Raw genomic sequence first — 14,871 nt, 5'->3', positions numbered from 1 at the left:
ATCAATACTACTAATATATATGAAGGGTGGATATTTTGATGGAGGTATTTCACATGGCCTTGATCCATGTCCTGCCTGGTACTCATGGCTTGTATTGTCACACTACTTGCAGCAAAACTGTTGAGTCTTTATTATTTTGCTGATCTTCAAGCAGTGGAGATGAGGATAATGGTGGAACTGTAGATGATCCGTACAGAGTTCAGGACTGCTCTGAACCAAGTTATGGAGGCCATAGAGGATAATGGTGGAACTGGAGATGATCCGTACAGAGTTCAGGACTGCTCTGAACCAAGTTATGGAGGCCATAGAGGATAATGGTGAAACTGGAGATGATCCGTACAGAGTTCAGGACTGCTCTGAACCAAGTTATGGAGGCCATAGAGGATAATGGTGGAACTGTAGATGATCCGTACAGAGTTCAGGACTGCTCTGAACCAAGTTATGGAGGCCATAGAGGATAATGGTGGAACTGGAGATGATCCGTACAGAGTTCAGGACTGCTCTGAACCAAGTTATGGAGGCCATAGAGGATAATGGTGGAACTGGAGATGATCCGTACAGAGTTCAGGACTGCTCTGAACCAAGTTATGGAGGCCATAGAGGCCCGGCAGCCAAAGGAGTCAGAGTCCTTGGGGCAACTTGAAATGCTGCAAAACCCTGCAGAAACAAATGAGGAACTAAAGGATATACAGTGAGCTCCATAATTCATTGGACAGTGACCATTGTTTTGTTATTTTGGTTCTGTACTCTAGCACTTTGAGTTTGAAAGGATACAATGACAATGAGCGTGAAGTGCAGACTGTCAGCTTTAATTTGAGGGTATTTTCATACATATCGGATGAACCGTTTAGAAATGACAGCACCTTTTGTACATGGTCCCCCCATTTTAAGGTACTACATGTATTTGTTAAATTGGCTTCACAGATGTGTGTCGTTAGGCAGGTGTATTCATTTGTGTCGTTAGTGAATGCAGGAGAGCTGTTGATGAATAGTAATGATTCTAGACGTTGCTATTGCCTTTGGAGGTTGTTATTGGGGTGTGACAACATGAGGAAGACAGCAGTGTCGATGCAAATGAAGTTGGCCGTCATAAGGCTCAGAAATGAAAATCAATCATTCAGGAACATTGCAAAAACCCTGGCCATGCCCAAGTCAACAGTTTGGTTCATCATTAACAAGAAAAAAACAACCGGTGAACTCAATTATGTCAAAAGACCCGGTAGACAGAGGAAGACCACTGTAGTGGATGACCGGAGAATACTCTCTATGGTGAAGAAAAAACCCCTGATAACAGCCCAACAGATCAAAAACACTCTCCTGGATGCAGGTGTAGATGTGTCAAAGTCTACCATACGCAGAAGACTACACCAGCAGGACTACAGAGGGTACACTACAAGATGCAAACCACTGATAAGCCTGAAGAACAGAAAGGCAAGATTACAGTTTGCTAAAAAGCACCTAAAAGAGCCCCAAGAGTTCTGGAAAAAAGTATTGTGGACAGATGAGACAAAGATTAACATGTACCAGAGTGATGGAAAGACAAAAGTGTGGAGAAAAAAAAGAAATGCCCATGATCCAAAGCATACCACATCATCCATGAAACATGGTGGAGGGGGTGTTATGGCTTGGGCCTGTATGGCTGCCAGTGGAACAGGCTCACTTGTCTTCATCGATGATGTGACTGCAGACAGAAGTAGAACAATGAATTCTGAAGTCTACAGAAATATTTTATCTGCTCAGATAAAACCAAATGCCTCCAAACTCATTGGACGGCACTTAATCATGCAACAAGACAATGACCCTAAACATACTGCTAGAGCAACAAAGGGGTTTTTGATGGCCAAAAAGTGGAAAATCCTTGACTGGCCGAGTCAATCACCAGATCTGAATCCAATTGAACATGCATTTTACATGCTGAAGAGGAGACTTAAGGCAATAAGTCCCCGAAACAAGCAGGAACTTAAGATGGCTGCAGTACAGGCCTGGCAGAGCATCACCAGGGAAGATACCCAGCGTCTGGTGATGGCGATGCATCGCAGACTTCAAGCAGTCATTGCATGCAAAGGATATGCGACCAAATATTAACAATGATTACTTTATTCTACATTATGTTAAACTGTCCAATGTTTTTTTATGCCCGAAAATGGGGGGACCATGTACAAAAGCTTCTATAATTCGTAAACGGTTCATCCGATATGTATGAAAATACCCTCAAATTAAAGCTGACAGTCTGCACTTCACCCTCATTGTCATTGTATCCTTTCAAACTCAAAGTGCTAGAGTACAGAACCAAAATAACAAAAGAATGGTCACTGTCCAGTGAATTATGGAGCTCACTGTATGTGTAACACTTAAAGACTCCCACTATTGAAGGAAAATGGAAGGGATGGCCATTTTAAAATGTATCTGTTTGTAAAAAATGGGAAATCTAGATCAAGTATTTTGAAAGCAATTGACAAAAATAAGTTAGCTGTTTATCAAGAGCCCCTTGAATGCGTCCAGATTTGAGAGAAAATTGCAACCTGCAATATTATTGAATCCAAATATCTTAATTACATTTACATTTTAGTCATTTAGCAGACGCTCTTATCCAGAGCGACTTACAGTTAGTGAGTGCATAATTATTATTTTTTCATACTAGCCCCCCGTGGGAATCAAACACACAACCCTGGCGTTGCAAACACCATGCTCTACCAACTGAGCTACATCCCTGCCGGCCATTCCCTCCCCTACCCTGGACGACGCTGAGCCAATTGTGCGCCGCCCCATGGGTCTCCCAGTCACGGCCGGCTATGACAGAGCCTGGATGTCAACGAAATGCAGTTGTCATATATGCCATATGCCTATTTAGTGTTTGGATTGATTTCCCAATTAACACTTAACTTATCTTAAGAAGAAACGATCAGCCCTCTGCCTGTTTACACAAGTTTTAGCCCATGATTACATGATACACTACAAAAATGATTTCTCATTACTATCAATCAGAACTGTATGGCCAGCTGTTTTAGCTGAGGAACACACAAATGAGTGGGGTTTCTTTTATTTTTTTATCAGATCCGATACCTGACCCTCTGCTGTGGCCTGGACCTGGGCTCAGGAATCAGACGAATGATGATAAAAATTAGAACAGAGGAGCTGTGGACAGGCTACTCCTTGAAGGGCAGGAAGGGGAAGAGGGCCTTTAATGAGCTATCAATCTATGATGCTGTCACAAGTACATTTACATTTTACATTTTAGTCATTTAGCAGACGCTCTTATCCAGAGCGACTTACAGGAGCAATTAGGGTTAAGTGCCTTGCTCAAGGGCACATTTACGCCATTTAGCAGACGCTCTTATCCAGAGCGACTTACAAATTGGTGCATTCACCCTATGGCTAGTGGGAAAACCACTTTACAATGTTTTTTTTTTGGGGGGGGTGGGTTGGGGTAAGGGGGTGTAGAAGGATTACATTATCCTATCCCAGGTATTCCTTAAAGAGGTGGGGTTTCAAATGTCTCCGGAAGGTGGTGAGTGACTCCGCTGTCCTGGCGTCGTGAGGGAGCTTGTTCCACCATTGGGGTGCCAGAGCAGCGAACAGTTTTGACTGGGCTGAGCGGGAGCTATGCTTCCGCAGAGGAAGGGGAGCCAGCAGGCCAGAGGTGGATGAACGCAATGCCCTCGTTTGGGTGTAGGGACTGATCAGAGCCTGAAGGTACGGAGGTGCCGTAAGTAAATGCACAAGTTTAGATCCTTATTTATTATTATTTAGTAGATAGTATTATTGGTCAAGTGATGGTAAGTCAAATGTGTGTTTATTAACATTTCAAATGAATTAAAATCAGTAACAAGGCAGTTACCAATGAATGTGAAATCCTACCACCTGTTAAGATCGGAGAGAGAGGACAAAGGAAAGGTGAAGGAGAGAGGTCTCATGGCCAAAACTGCCTATGGGGGACGAGAGGGACAATACCCAATCTCTGTCTCAGCCAGCATAGGTGGAAAAGTAATGATATGACATGGAATGTACCATTTACAATTCTTTTTCACAACATAGGAGCGTCCCTGAAAGCACACCCCAAGGCTACCTACCAAGAGGTAGATGACAAAATAGCAGACGCTCTCAAACATGCACCAGCTCGGCTCAAGAGTAAGAGAAAGGTATGATTAAAAATAACACTTTCTGATTGTTTAGATTTTTTTTACTTCACTTTAATCCAGTCGGTCAATATAGCTAAATGATTGTGCTAGTAAAAAAGGAATGTAGTAGGGAGTTGACGTTAAACCGGCATTTTGATCATTTGTTTACGGAAAATAATGACCAGTTTGTGTTGTTTTGACTTCCAGGAGCGGGTCGAGGAAGAGACTGTGGATGAGGATGGAGCAGCAGCACCTGAATAAACATAACATAGTTATTCACTTTTAGCTTTAAGCAGTTTTACAGTTCTTGATTGGAGTGCAGTGTTCATGTTTTTACTGACTTGTTATTTTGTGAGCTTATTGCTGTGATTTTGTTTACGAATCTATTGTGATACAGTTTATGTAAAAAAAGAACTTATTTTCAGGCATTTTGCATATTTCGTCAGTGGACACCAGGACAACAGGACACTGTGTATATGTTCAGGGTAGATTAAATGACGTGTCTTAAGGGTCCTCCCGAGTGGCGCAGTGGTCTAAGACACTGCATCGCAGTGCAAGCTGCATTGCTACAGATGCTGGTTCGATACCTGTCTGTGTCGCAGCCAGCCACGACCGGGAGACCCATGAGGCGATGCACAATTGGCCGGGTTAGGGGAGGGTTTGGCCAGCCGGAATGTCCTTGTCCCCATCACACTGTTACGTACGAAAGTTACGTTCCCAGTGGTTACCAGAAACTGCATTTTATGGGGCTCTCAACGTACTTTCTGACGTTTAGCAACATTATGAGGTTGACTTAAAAATACACATATTTAACGGTTTAAAATTCCCCACGTTTATACGTCCTGAAAAGACTTGGGACATAAGCGGACACCACAGCTGGTGTTTTTTAAAATCTAAATTGTACTACTTGCATCAGTTACTTGATGTGGAATAGAGTTCCATGTAGTCATGGCGCTATGTAGTACTGTGCACCTCTCATAGTCTGTTCTGGACTTGGGGACTGTGAAGAGACCTCTGGTGGCATGTCTTGTAAGGTATGCATGGGTGACCGAGCTGTGCGCCAGTAGCTCAAACAGACAGCTCGGTGCACCCAACATGTCAACACCTCCACTTTGAGCCATGAGAGATGCATATTATTAATATTAGTTCTCTGTGTACATCCAAGGGCCAGCCGTGCTGCCCTGTTCTGAGCCAATTGCAATTTTCTTAAGTCCTTTTTTGTGGCACCTGACCACACGACTGTACAGTAGTCCAGGTGTGACAAAACTAGGGCCTGTAGGACCTGCCTTGTTGATAGTGTGGTAGAAGGTAGAGCAGCGCTTTATTATGGACATATTTTTCCCCATCTTAGCTTCTGTTGTATCAATATGCTTTGACCATGACAGTTTACAATCCAGGGTTACTCCAAGCAGTTTAGTCACCTCAACTTGCTCAATTTCCACATTATTTATACAATATTTAGTTGAGGTTTAGGGTTTAGTGAATGATTTGTCCCAAATACAATGCTTCTAGTTTTAGAAATATTTAGGACTATCTTATTCCTCTTTGTTAAGTGTTGTCATTTCAGTTGCTGTAGTAGCTGATCCCCTTCCGGAGACATTTGAAACCCCACCTCTTTAAGGAATACCTGGGATAGGATAAAGTCATCCTTCTACCCCCCCTTACCCCAACCCACCCCCCTCCCAAAAAAACAAAAAAAAACATTGTAAAGTGGTTATCCCACTATAAGGTGAATGCACCAATTTGTAAGTCGCTCTGGATAAGAGCGTCTGCTAAATGACGTAAATATAAATGTATAGTGTTGAGTCATCCGCATACATAGACACTTGTATTAGATCTGTTTTCGTAAACTCAACCAAGTTAACCCAGATGGGACGCTTTATTTTGGAGGCAAGTGCTAGCAACAACATTGACTGGAGATATATTTTGAACAGTGCACATTAATGTTTAAGTAAATTATTTTATATTTTACCAGGTAAGTTGACTGAGAACACATTCTCATTTACAGCGGAGAGGATGGGGGATGAATGAGCCGATTGGAAGCTAGGGATGATTAGGTGGCCATGATGGTATGAGGGCCAGATTGGGAATTCAGCCAGGACACTGGGGTTAACACCCCTACCCTTACGATAAGTGGCATGGGATCTTTAGTGACCGCAGACAGTCAGGGCACCCGTTTAACGTCCCATCTGAAAGACGGCACACAGGGCAATGTCCCCAATCACTGCCCTGGGGCATTGGGGTGTTCTTTTTTTTTGACCAGAGGAAAGAGTGCTTCCTGCTGGCCCTTCAACACCACTTCCAGCAGCAGCTGGTCTCCCATCCAGGGACCGACCAGGACCAACCCTGCTTAGCTTCAGAGGCTAGCTAGCAGTGTGATGCAGGGGAGTATATTGCTGGCAAATATTAATTAGAGCCCATTGAGCATAGGCTATAATATCTCAGACACCCAGAGCATCCACAAGGGATCCCAACCTTTGTCACAGTTGTTAATAAATCAGATGCAGCTGAGAAGCGGAAAAAGAAGATGGTGAATTTAGTGGAAACCTGCCCATTTGTAACAAGCATGGTAACAAGCATTCATTGTTACACTTCTGTAATTACAGACCACAATTACTAACAGGTACATGTTATTACAATGTAACTATGTGTCATTACAGTTAACTACAATACTTGTTTACAGTGTAGTTACACATGTAATTACACTGTAATAAGGACCCCATAAAAGGAAGTGTTACCGGCATCTCTTCTTTATGTATACGTTGATGTGCTTTAAGAAACCCTAGAGCACCCCTGTGGAAATCAAATTAGCATCATAATAACAATCCCCATCTAAATCTGTCTGTTTAAGCTAGAGATGGATTTTTTGCATGGGCTGCGTCTCAATCCACCACATCCTCTGAGGTCGGCCTTCCTCATTTGCGGTGGAAGAACTACAGTGTTGTTTGTCAGACCAGGAGACTTCTGTCTGTAGCGTCCGAGAAGTTTGGCCTACACATCGAAAGGTGAGACTCACCAACAAGTTCATGTCTGTTGTTTCGCTCTAGGACGCCTACAAGTGTCTGAAGGTGGCAGGTACCAGTTTAAAACATTTGTGGAAGTAAATATTGAAGTACTGAGTGCCCAAAAAAGGTGTTAAATACAGGTATATATATATATATATATTTACTTATCTTTCTTAATATAGGACAGAAACTTCAAAACCAACTTCCCTTTGAAAATGATTAGCAATATCATCCCCCAATCACTATCACAAGGGTTAGCAAATGTCAGGGTCAATTCCATTTCAATTCACAAAATAACTCAAATTCCAATTCCACATTCCACAAAGTATTGAAGAGTATTGGAATTGGATGTTAGAATTACAAAATTATACCTAGCAATAGACTGGGTAATTTATCAAGATAATTTATAGATAGATAGAACCTGCTCTTACCATGAGAAACAGATTTCCCAATCTTCTCCTCTTCTTCATCATTAATGTTGACATTCAGGTGCTTAAACAAAGTACTGAGTAAAGGGTCTGAATACTTATGTAAATGTGATTGTTCAGTTGTTTTTGCAACAACTGATAAAAACCTGTTTTTGCTTTGTCATTATGGGGTATGTGTAGATTGATGAGGGAAAAAAACAATTTAATCAATTCTACAATAAGGCTGTAACGTAACAAAATGTTGAAAAAGTCAAAGGGTCTGAAGACTTTCCGAATGCACTGTATATAGACAGGCGTGTGCCTTTCCAAATCATGTCCAACAAACTTAATTAGATAGAACCTGCTCTTACCCTGAGAAACAGATTTCCCAATCTTCTCCTCCTCTTCTTCATCTTTAATGTTGACATTCAGCTCCAGTGTTTGACTGCAGTCTTCCAGCTTCACTGATGCCATCTCTAGATCCTGCAGTGCAAACTGGGTCACAATCAGTGTGGAGGGAGGCAGGCTGGGTTTGTCCTCACTGTCAATCTGGTAACTCTGAATAAAATCCCAGTACTAAATAGAAGTCTGAGATCAACTTCCTGGTCCTCCCCTCTGTATGCCACACCCCCTCCCATTGTACTGTATGCATGAACACATTTGGAACTATGGCTGCCTAAAATGCTGTGGTTCTACTAACACAGTAGGAAAGGTTGTGGTAGACGTGGGCCATCACAGGTGAGTTCACAGCTCTTTTACTCTGAGCATTCATATCAATGACTCACCCTCAGATGGACCATCAATGCTAGAGTTCTACAATACTATTTACGGTAACACTTCCTTTTGTGGGGTTTATGTGTAACTACACCGTAACAAGACTATTTACATAATCAACTGGACATTACAACAGTCTGACCCTCAATATAGTCCTGGGCATATATTGAGCTCCAACAATGGGGGATGGAAAGGGTCTGTTGAGATGAATACTATTGTGGTGTGAGAAAGGTAACACAAGCTTCCTCTCTGGTTCCATTCCCCAATAGTAAGTGGGTCATTGTTGATTTGTTGTGGTAATGCTGTCCCTGGACTTTGGTACCGTATAAAACACTTTAAAATGACACTACTTTTCCCCCCATTTTATTTCACTGTTATTTAATAAGAAACATATGTAAGTCCTTTATACTGCAAAACATCTATTTGTATGCATTGTAGCAAATAATGGTGGCTAGCATATTGGCTTGTCCCAATGGTGATGTGTAAAGGTGTAGTGACATGTTTTGACTAGATAATAGACATGTACATTATTTTGAATGCCATGAATTAAACAAAACCATTGTATTTTCTGTATAGATAAACCAAAAAACAAAGGTTGACCAGCACAAATTAATGTAGAATGTTTATTTTTCATTACCAGATCAATTACGTTCATTACAGTTATCCAAATATATTTATCAAAGACAAAAAAAAATGAATATAGTTTTAAAAGACTATTTAATAAACACATGTAGTCGTTTCATAGCCTGTGTATCATTAAACAAAAGTTATGTAGTAAAAACTAATCCACCCAAAGTAATGGTGAAAACTAGGGGTGTAACGATTCGTTTTAACAACGATTCGATTTGTATCACGATTCGTGGTTGTCGATACGATTCAAGGACGATATTGGTTCATTTAGAACGATACGATCCGAAACGATTCAGTGACTTGAAATCGATTCAGTAACCTTTTAGCCAAAAATTCAACCAGTGTGACTGAAATAAATACCTGGATACTGGACAGTGCAGGTGAAGTTTCCTAGATTCCTGTTTCTTGTAATGGAATCAGGTATCAATTAATTATGAATATAAATAAACAACAATGAATGGCAAATGCATTCACATTTTATTTGAATAAAGTGCAAACAACACTTTAGGTTGAATTAACAGGAAGTTAAAATTGTCTGATCTCATTTTCAATATTCAATACATTTTCAATAAAAGTACAGTAAGTGCAACCAACATTTCAACAGTAGGTTTACCTGCTACTTCTGCTTTTGTTTTTCAACATAAAAATATTACAATATTAATATCAAAAATAAAGTGCAACCAACATCTCTTCAGGTTGAATTAACAGTAGGTTTACCTGCTACTTCTGCTTTTGTTTTTCAACATAAAAATATTACAATATTAATATCAAAAATAAAGTGCAACCAACATCTCTTCAGGTTGAATAAAGAGTAGGTTTACCTGCTACTTCTGCTTTTGTTTTTCAACATTACAATACAAATACAGTATTAATATCAAAAATAAAGTGCAACCAACATCTCTTCAGGTTGAATTAACAGTAGGTTTACCTGCTACTTCTGCTTTTGTTTTTCAACATTACAATACAAATACAGTATTAATATCAAAAATAAAGTGCAACCAACATTTCTTCAGGTTGAATGAGCAGTGGATGAACCTGCTACTACTCTTATTTTAATAAACAAACAATATTCAACAAAATATCAAGTGTAACCTACTAGGCTACTCTTCAATGACTACAGATTTTTTTTCAAAAATATCAACTGATCAACATGATCTGGCTGCAGAACACTTCTCTGTGCGTTCACTATGTCGCCAGCAGTACTAAAAACTCGTTCTGCTGGCACACTGGTGCCTGGAATGCACAGGTACCGTTTAGCAAGGGTGGAAAGTACAGGTAGCTCTTTCTCCTGAGATCTCCACCACTTCATGGCATTTTCAGTCAAAGGCAACGCATCTTTTGCTCGGTACTTTAACACCTCTGCTCTGGCTGTCTCGCTTGTGGATTTTCTTTCTCTTTGGGTGAAGGAATCGCCAAACAGCGCATCTAAGGCTTTCTTCTTACAAGGAGGTGACTCATTTGGAGCTACAATATAAGAAATATATTTCAAAATATAGTCATGTTTCTCATTAATACAAAACAACAACAATCTTTTATTGGTATCACATGAAACACACCTGTGGTCTCTTCATTGAATCCTGACAGCTTTGTGCTTGAGCTTCCAGCTGATGCTGTTTAAAGAACAAGAATATTGCATTCATTGCATTATTAAATTAAGTTGACCTGAAATTGCAAGTGATGACCACCTCCTCATACACAAAATAATCAGAAGATTAAACTTTAGTATGTTTAAAAGAAATGTGGCACAGTGATGATGTAAAGCCACCATGAACTAAGAATTGTATTTCAGATATCTTGTTTACTTTTCCATATGAAAAAACAACTCAAATTCAAACTTAAACGCAAAGGTGTGCCATTTTACAAATGAATACAGTCTAATAACCTAAAATATTAACCAAGTTAATTTTAATTAAGACTCCAAATTAATTACCTATGTTGAGAGCATCTTGGGTGCCTCTGTAGCGTGTGGAGAGGTCACTGGCCATCACCCTCTTAATCTCTGCAACCAGGGTTGAGTCGTCTTCGCATGGCTGTAGGTGTTTCAGCAGTTTTGCTTGAAGAGGAGCAATTACAGAGAGAGTTGGCTGGTCTTCTTCACACATCACAGTGGTTGCCATTTTGACAGGACCCATCAACTGAACAATGTCATCCATGTTGGCAATATCACTCTCACTCAGCGTGCCTACATCTGTGACCCCCTTTCGTAGATCCTTGGACATCAGAGTTGCCATTATAGCTGGCTGTTGTTCCAAAAAACGTTCAAGCATTTCGAATGAACTGTTCCATCTGGTGATTATGTCTTGGATCAGTTTATGTTTTGGTAAATCCATCAGAGTTTGTTTTTCCCTGTAGGGCGTGACATGCAATCGGGCTGCGGTGAAAATATCCAACAATTTTTCGCACTTTCCCCAACAACCTGGAAGCACGGTCCACCCCCAAACCCTTCTGCGAGGCAAGGTTGAGTGTATGTGCGAAGCAGGTAATGTGTGTACTGAACTGGCTTCTGCACCGCCACAATCATATTCCTGGCGTTATCTGTGACGATGGCAGGATTCTTGTCGTAGATTTTCCACTCCATGCAGGCTTCACGCAGTAACGCGGCAATATTTTTACCAGTATGGGCTTCATTTAAAACTCTGTTTAGCAGAACAAAGGTCTTCATTTTCCACTCCGGATCAATGTGATGAGAGGTAATTGTCACATACCCTTGATTTGAGCATGACGTCCAGCCATCTGTCGTTATCGCTACTCGTTCAGCTGACGTCACGGATAGGCAGACTGAATCGAGTAATGTTTAAAGCCTTTATCATTAAAAGTACTAAGAAAAAACATCCATATAAAGTCTGACGTGCTTAAATCCAATGGGTTATTTCCTAGTATCGATACAATCGATTTATTACATTTTAAAACGATGTTAGATCGATATATGTTGTCCAAAAGGCCAACTCGCCGAGCACAGATCGATGTAGTTGAATCATAGGAATATAAATCGATACATCGATGTAGTAGATGGATCGTTACACCCCTAGTGAAAACTGATCATCACACCATCTCTATCTGATACATGTGTCTACGAGCTCATTCCCACAGAATACTGCAGAGGGACAACTTGGTGTCAGAGACAAACGTACTATATGTTACAAAAAAACATACCACTCAATATAATATGATACAGTATGTTATGTTACATTACATTGGCCTATGGATGTAATACCATTTCTAGGATGTATAGTATGTTACGAATTACAATTCGTTCAATATGTTACGAATTTGCGATATGTATGATATTTTACAAATTCCAATTTGTTGTTTTTAACATTCATTTACATGCTAAGTAGTATCATGTTAAGCTAACATGCAAAGTACACTACATATACAAAAGTATGTGGACACCACTTTAAAAATAGTGGATTTGCCTATTTCAGCCACACAAGTTGCTGACAGGTGTATAAAATGGAGCACACAGCCATGCAATCTCCATAGACAAACACTGGCAGTAGAATGACCTTACTGAAGAGCTCAGTGACTTTCAATGTGGCATCGTCATAGGAAGGACTGTGGTCCTCTGTAGCTCAGCTGGTAGAGCACGGCGCTTGTAACGGCAAGGTAGTGGGTTCGATCCCCGGGACCACCCATACACAAAAAAAATGTATGCACGCATGACTGTAAGTCGCTTTGGATAAAAGCGTCTGCTAAATGGCATATTATTATTATTATTATTTATATTATGCCACTTCTCCAACAAGTCAGTTGGTCCAATGTCCGACCAACCCCCATCCTTTTGTTTTAGCCTTATAGGGACATTTCTAAATGTTTCAACTCAATGTTCATCATCTCCAGCACCACCCCAACATCAACATATGTGAAAATAGTGCGTTTCTATGTTTTGTACTAAAAAAATATGGAGAAAATATAATTTCCAGTGACATTCTATATTCCCATCAGCATGAAACAGCAGGAAACGGGATTCATCAGACCAGGCTGTTTTTCTATTTTTCCAGTGTCTAGTGTTTTCATTCCTCAGCCCACTGCAACTGCAGTTTCTTGTTTTCTGCTGAAAGCTAATGGGGATCCATAATAAATACACCACAACTACATCATTAAGGATCATAGCTTTCACCTGGGTTCACCTGGTCAGTCTATGTCATGGAAAGAGCAGGTGTCCTTAATGTTTTGTCCACTCAGTGTATGTTATGTCTACCAGCTCATTCCCACAGAAAACTGCAGAGGGAAGCAGTACCACCCAGTCAACCATCAGACTCCATTGTGAGACGCCTCAAATAGGATATTCAACCCTAAGGGCAAATCCAAGGTCATCTCAATATCTTTACAGTAGAAGCTATCTAAACACAGCAAAACTGACAAGGTGCAACACTGATCAGTAAAGTAAAGAGAGGCTAACATTCTATAACGCGCTCTTTCCTCTGCACAGTTCTCTCACAGTGAGAAAAATAGGATTACAAGTGTTCTACGCCTTCTTTATTTGATCCAATTAACGGTTACCACTTTTTTTATGAGATGAGAATTAAGTGGCGTGACTAATCTTGGCTGGTCTGAGAACTGATGAAGCTTCTCTCCTTTATGTATACTTTGGTGTCTTTTTAAATGCCCCAATCTGTAGAATCTCGTCTCACAGTCAGTGCAGTGATAAGTCTTCTCTCCAGTGTGTAACCGTTGGTGTGTTTTTACGTTGGCCAATCAAGAGAAACTCTTGCCATATTAAGAGCAGAAGTAAGGCTTCTCTCCTGTGTGTGTTCTCTGATGACCTTGCAGCTTAGCTGTTGTTTTTAGATCAGTGGTAAGGATTCTCTCCTTTATGGTTTACCTTGGTGTCTTTCTAAATTTACCAATTGAGATAAATTCTTCCCTCAGTCAGAGCAGGAGTAAGGCTTCTCTCCTGTGTGTGTTCTCTGATGAACTTTTAGCTCAGTTGATGTTGTGAAGCACTTTACACAGTCAGAGCAGGAGTAAGGCTTCTCTACTGTGTGTATACGTTCATGTGTTTTTAAGATGCCCAGTCGAGAGAAACTCTTCCCACAGTCAGAGCAGGAGTAAGGCTTCTTTCCTGTGTGTATTCGTTCATGTTGTTTTAAGGTGCCCAGTTGAGAGAAACTCTTCCCACAGTCAGAGCAGGAGTATGGCTTCTCTCCTGTGTGTATACGTTCATGTTGTTTTAAGGTGCTCAGTTGAGAGAAACTCTTCCCACAATCAGAGCAGGAGTAAGGCTTCTCTCCTGTGTGTGTTCTCTGATGAAGTTTTAAATCTTTTGATGTTGTGAAGCATTTTACACAGTCAGAGCAGGAGTAAGGCTTCTCTCCTGTGTGTATACATTCATGTTGTTTTAAGGTTCCCAGATGAGAGAAAATTGCCCCACAGTCAGAGCAGGAGTAAGGTTTCTCTCCTGTGTGTATACGTTCATGTTGTTTTAAGTAGGCAAGTTGAGAGAAACTTGCCCCACAGTCAGAGCAGGAGTAAGGCTTCTCTCCTGTGTGTGTTCTCCGATGACGTTTTAGATCATTTGATGTTGTGAAGCATTTTCCACAGTCAGAGCAGGAGTAAGGCTTCTCTCCTGTGTGTATACGTTCATGTTGTTTTAAGTTGCCAAATTGAGAGAAACTCTTCCCACAGTCAGAGCAGGAGTATGGCTTCTCTCCTGTGTGTATACGTTCATGTTGTTTTAAGTTGCCAAGTTGAGAGAAACTTGCCCCACAGTCAGAGCAGGAGTAAGGCTTCTCTCCTGTGTGTGTTCTCTGATGAAGTTTTAGCTCTTTTGATGTTGTGAAGCATTTTACACAGTCAGAGCAGGAGTAAGGCTTCTCTCCTGTGTGTATACGTTCATGTTGTTTTAAGTTGCCAAGTTGAGAGAAACTTGCCCCACAGTCAGAGCAGAAGTAAGGCTTCTCTCCTGTGTGTGTTCTCTGGTGACATATTAGCACA

General features: G+C 40.8%; 1 protein-coding gene across 1 annotated transcript; it reads right to left on the bottom strand.

The window, feature by feature from the left end:
* Positions 1–9,973: 9,973 nt before the first annotated feature.
* LOC121563952 (E3 SUMO-protein ligase ZBED1-like) lies at positions 9,974–11,433 on the bottom strand. Its single transcript, XM_041875562.2, has 3 exons — positions 10,865–11,433; positions 10,491–10,544; positions 9,974–10,398 (listed from the first exon to the last, which is right to left on the bottom strand). Exons 1-3 carry the CDS (start codon positions 11,262–11,264, stop codon positions 10,049–10,051), a joined length of 804 nt encoding a protein of 267 aa, XP_041731496.2. The 5' UTR covers positions 11,265–11,433; the 3' UTR covers positions 9,974–10,048.
* Between the last annotated feature and the right edge of the window lie 3,438 nt (positions 11,434–14,871).

Source organism: Coregonus clupeaformis, unplaced genomic scaffold (assembly GCF_020615455.1).
Source record: "Coregonus clupeaformis isolate EN_2021a unplaced genomic scaffold, ASM2061545v1 scaf2117, whole genome shotgun sequence".
Taxonomy (NCBI): Eukaryota; Metazoa; Chordata; class Actinopteri; order Salmoniformes; family Salmonidae; genus Coregonus; species Coregonus clupeaformis.
This window is presented reverse-complemented; position numbering and strand designations above follow the sequence as displayed.